Below are 5,178 nucleotides of genomic sequence, written 5' to 3'. Positions count from 1 at the left end.
AAAAGGCTCAGACGACGCGCAAATGCGCGTCAAGGAAGGCCATGTCATAAAGAGAGACGACGCGCTTTTGCGCGTCATCTACAGACGATGCGCATTTACGACGCTCATTTACGACGCGCAATTACGACGCGCGTTTAAGACACGCAATGCGTATCAAGGAAGGCCCTGTCATAAAGGAAGACGACACACATTCGCGTGTCGTAACCTTACGACACGTGTGTTAATGACACGCAATGCGTATCAAGAAAGGCCCTGTCAAGAAAGGCCATGTCATAAATGAAGACGATACACATTTTTGCGTATCGTAATTTTAAATTTTTTTAAAAAAAAAAAATTATTTATAGATTTACTGATTTTCAAATTAAATTTGCATTTCATGTCTCACAATACAAAAAATACAATCTATTGCACAAAATTTAATGTCATATAAATAATCATTCCAATAATAGACAAATGTAACATTTCAACATTTTTTTATATAATTAACTAAATTGTTCGCCAAATTTCCTAAACTACCAACATACTTTTCTATGAAGAGCATTAACACTATTCTTTTCCATCAAAAACTTCAAACCTGCATAATTAAATTAATGTTTAATCAGCTACAGGTCAATAAGGTAGATTTAAACAAAAGATTTTCATAATAGTAAGATTTTACTTACCACTGTTGTTAATGACATTGAAAGAAGCAGCCCAACAAACACCCCCTCAGAAGGATTACTACCACATAATTGTTGATATTTGATACTTTGTTACTAAATGAAACCAAAAACAAAGTTAAAAAGTAAACAAAATCAGAAGGTTTTAGTCAAACTTACAGACGCTGTATTTCCAAATATTACTACATGACATTGATTGAACCATCTGCAGATTTACCATTTTGTCCCTATGAGATTCACTACTGAACACATTCTACAGTTTGTAAACTATAATATATATATATATATATATATATATATATATATATATATATATATATATATATATATATATAATCATTGTGAAAAGCAAGAAATTAGAAGTGGAATGTGATTGCATACCATCAAACTATATAAAACACAAACAAATTAACCACTGCACATGTTAAATGAAAAAAGTAAAGCATATGATAGTAAGCAATTTTAAAAAATAGGAAAAACCTACCCGAGATTGAGAAAGAAAGGTTTGGTTCTGCTTCTTAGGTATTATTATAATGGATGAGCGGAGAGACATATATGATTCTGGTTATCCAAACATAATGGGCTCATTTTTTGGGTTGGACAAAAGAAAAGATTGCAATCTTTTTTGTCTGGTCTCAATGGACGTCAAAGTAGTACAAGTAAGCTAACTTCTGTTAATTATTATTTATTAGGTGAGGTCCAGTCTTGGACCATCTGTTGTACCATACATACAAAAATTACATATTATCCACAAATACATATTTATATATTTCAATTTTTATTATCATTAACACAATCTACTTTGAGCTTTTTGTTTTTCTTATTCATCTTTAGCATTGTACATTCAACATCTTATTAGGACTTAAATGTTTTCCATTTGGATGACATTGTGGTAAAAATTTTAAAGTAAAAAATTATAACACAAAGGAACGAAAGTAGGATGCTATAATAAAAATACATCATCATATATGCTATTTTTTTTGGTTCAAAAAACAATTTAAGAGGTTATAACCATCTGGTAAAGGTATGCTAGATCAACCCATTGGACCTACTTTTTTAGGTATATCTATCAATAAAATATGAGTATAAAAAACAATTCATTTGGTGCTAGTAAACAAGACAAGACACTCTTTAAAATGATATATCTAAAGAAATTATAAAAGCAAAAGCATACCTGATGAGAAGCATTAATTCTTGGCGCATCCCACCAAAGTTTGAACTGCTTCCGGCCACAATCACTGCTTTCTTAATATTTCCCACCTGATTGGTTAGTGGTTACATACCACACATAGAAAATAAGACTCATATCTATATTTACCAAAGTAATAAATTAAAAGATTTGTATTGTACCTGAATCGGAGCAGTAGTGGTCCACTTCCTTCGCTTTTCAAGTTCCACTTGTTTTATACCATACAAAGAAGGGTCTCTAGCAGCTACAAAAATAGTCTTTTCCAGCTCATCCACCTTCCCTATCACAAAAATTCATTTTCAGAACTCAAAACAGATTTCATCTTTCTTAATTTGTCTTGTATTTCAGATACATACCTGCCATTCATTGCTCTCGCAATTGGAAAGGAGTTCCTTTCTCAGTCAAGATTGCTCCCCGCTGACGCGTTCCCATTCATGAAAGCTGCCCTGGAGGCTATCAATCAAAAAATAAATGATTATAAGATGATAAAACACTAACATACTTTCCCTGTACCAGGAGGATCGTAGAGAAGAACAGTAGAGGGCTTACGTAGCCCAGATGAAAACAAATCTTTATGCAGAAAGGGGAGCTGTAAATGCATTACCAATATGTCACAACTTATGCCAAAGCTTACAACAACCAACTGGAATTCAAGATTCCATTCCTATGTAGTATGTACCTGAACTGTATAAAGAATAGATTTTTTCACATCTTCCAGCTCACCAACATCCTCCCACTTAACATTAGCGACCTACACACACATACACAAATCAAACTTATTACCCTGTAGAATAGATGTAATGCCACCAACCATTTTTTATTTTACACACCTTGGGATTCCCTAAAGCCGATGCATTCCTTTTCTTTGACCGCTCTAAAGCTTTGACCATGAATTCTTTGTTGTCACCCAACTTCTCAAAGCTACTGCCATTAATAGGAATCAAACTTGAACTAGCATCAGCAACTAAAGCCCTAATATCCCTTGGCATGAAACCAAAAGTCTGTCCAAACATATCTTTTACAACATCCTCTGTACAAGTCTGCAAGGAGCATACATCATTCTTTAGATTTTAAGATATATATATGTATACAATAAAATGTTCTTATTCTTATTCTTACTTACATCTGGAACCAATTTAGGGATAAGGTGAAGTGACTGGGATAGCATTTCCACTCTCTGGTCTTCGGTCAAACCTCCCATTTTCGTTTCATGGCTGAAACAACGCCTAATTGTAGGTGGCAACCCTTCAGAGTTATCAGCAGCTGCAACTAGCAGCACAAGATGGGTATTAACCGTGTTCATATGCTGCATAATGAGAGTAAAACAATGAGCAACCAATAGATAATTGACATGTTTTTATGGCAGAAATCATCATCTCAAAACATCAACCTCTGCTTCTTCTTCTTCATCTTCATAATCATCATCTTGTCTAAATGGCTCGGTGAATTCCCTAATGACAGATGCAACTTCAGAATTCATACCAACTTGATCATTTTGTGAACCATCATTAGAGCTCAAATTGCCGAAAGCTTCAAAATTTCTGAAGAAGAAGCCCTAAGCAGCTGCATATCGATGAACCATAACAAGATTTAGTGAATCCTCCTTGCTGTCGAAGGTGAAAATGTTGATAAATCTTGGTTCATTGCTGGAACAACGAAACCTAAGATGCATGGAGTGTGTGCAACTGTTAACAAATTATCAGAATGGGATTGAGAAGCAGAAAAGTACGGGGGGACGATCTCGCACCTAAGAAATCAAACAAGAATGAGAATAAGGGAGAAGGAACAAAGAATACCTGAGATGCATAAAGAGTAAAACTGGGGATCGTGGAATGAAGAGTAGATCGCGGTCTCCTCCATAGGGATGTGAACGAACCCTAACAAATCAACTCCGAAAATATAGGCATCTTTCACTTAGATCGATTGAAGATAATGAAATCGACTGGAGACATTGAAGCGAACGATTGAAGATAGTTGAAGAGATAAGAGTATAACAATATCAAGAAATATTACCTAAAACTTTGAATCAACAATGCCATGAAATCGAACCGGAGGGTGAAGAAGGTGCGACTTCATCCAAGTTCTCATCGTCTGAATCAATTAGGGATTTAAATCTGGGTTTTTTACTATTGGGCGTTTTAGGGATGATGTGCTAGGGTTTTTTCAGGATGATGAGTTAGGTAGGGTTCAAAATCGAATTGAAATATCGGGGCTTTATATGAATGAATGAAATATGAAACAACGATTTGATTTTCATGTTAAATATTTTCCGAATGAATAAGAAGATGATTATGGTGAAAGAGAAGGGTGGAGAGAAAGGTAGGAGAAAAGTAGAATGTGTGGATTGATTTAATGAGGGTTGACCCACTCATCATTGTTAGCTTCCATCCCTAAAGTCACCGGTGTGGCGTCTATTTTCTTTGGAGCCACCGTCGCTGCCATATTCTTTCCCTCAAGCCAGAATCTCTGCGAAGATCAATGAGATGAGACAACATTTGTTGCAGCCATGGAAGATCTCTACGAAATTGCAGATTGGGTTTTAGGTTAGAGAAAGAGAGAAAGAGAGAAAGCGAGAGAGAGAGAGAGAGAGAGAGAGAGGGGGGGGGGAGACGAAGACCCTAGGCTTCTTTCTTGGTAATTGGAATAGGAGGCGGGGTTTTAATTTTTGAGATTTCATTTCCCGCTTGAAACGCGTGTTTCATTAAAAAAATATAAAGCGACACACTTACATGACGCACATATTATGAAAGGCATCCTCCGTATTTCTTTTTTTTTCTTTTCTGACACTAATTTTAGGGCGCGCACAAAAAGCACATCCTCTATCCTTCAAATTTTAGAAGAGATGACATTATTTCTGGGGCACACACTTTTGCGTATCGTAAATCACCGCGTGTCATTGTTTGCGCGTCATTAAAGGTCTTTTTTCTAGTAGTGTCATTCAGCATCAACTTCAGGCCAAAGGATCCTTTAAAGCTCAGATGCAGAAGTTCTTAGAATATTAGTCCAAATCCAAATCTTCCCAGCCTCCTCCCAGTAGCAGCAAGTCAAGGACTGAAAATGTTCTAGACAGGATTGATCGAAAGATGTTTCAAGATGTTCTTAAACGACGAGTGAGCAGTGATAAAATCATCAAAGTTAAAGCTTCTAAACCTCATAATGAGAAAATTATTACATTGCTGATCACTCGTCAAGGTCCTCAACATCCATACACTGAAGTTGTCAAGAGGGATGAGCTGATCAGATACGGATATTCTGAATGGATGGAATTGCTCGAATTAGCATCCAAGCAAACTTCATCTCTCTCTTCAGAACTGACATGTGCTCTCCATC

General features: G+C 35.9%; 1 protein-coding gene and 2 long non-coding RNA genes across 3 annotated transcripts; all 3 read right to left on the bottom strand.

The window, feature by feature from the left end:
* Positions 1-403: 403 nt before the first annotated feature.
* On the bottom strand, positions 404-2,130 carry LOC145038847 (uncharacterized). The gene is made up of 4 exons (XR_013679598.1): positions 2,010-2,130; positions 1,834-1,919; positions 663-755; positions 404-574 (listed from the first exon to the last, which is right to left on the bottom strand). It is a non-coding gene; the product is annotated as an uncharacterized LOC145038847 (long non-coding RNA).
* Positions 2,131-2,202: 72 nt separating this feature from the next.
* Positions 2,203-2,601, bottom strand: LOC145038848 (uncharacterized). Its single transcript, XR_013679599.1, has 3 exons — positions 2,528-2,601; positions 2,398-2,437; positions 2,203-2,301 (listed from the first exon to the last, which is right to left on the bottom strand). It is a non-coding gene; the product is annotated as an uncharacterized LOC145038848 (long non-coding RNA).
* A 26-nt stretch (positions 2,602-2,627) lies between these two features.
* LOC145040234 (peroxisomal ATPase PEX6-like) lies at positions 2,628-3,390 on the bottom strand. The gene is made up of 3 exons (XM_078988191.1): positions 3,239-3,390; positions 2,972-3,154; positions 2,628-2,888 (listed from the first exon to the last, which is right to left on the bottom strand). The coding sequence occupies exons 1-3, from the start codon at positions 3,326-3,328 to the stop codon at positions 2,628-2,630; spliced, it is 534 nt and encodes a 177-aa protein (XP_078844317.1). The 5' UTR covers positions 3,329-3,390.
* Between the last annotated feature and the right edge of the window lie 1,788 nt (positions 3,391-5,178).

Source organism: Lactuca saligna, chromosome 4, assembly GCF_052625555.1.
Source record: "Lactuca saligna cultivar CGN05327 chromosome 4, ASM5262555v1, whole genome shotgun sequence".
Taxonomy (NCBI): domain Eukaryota; kingdom Viridiplantae; phylum Streptophyta; class Magnoliopsida; order Asterales; family Asteraceae; genus Lactuca; species Lactuca saligna.
The sequence above is the reverse complement of the archived record's forward strand: the minus strand, read 5'-3'. Positions and strand labels throughout refer to the sequence as shown.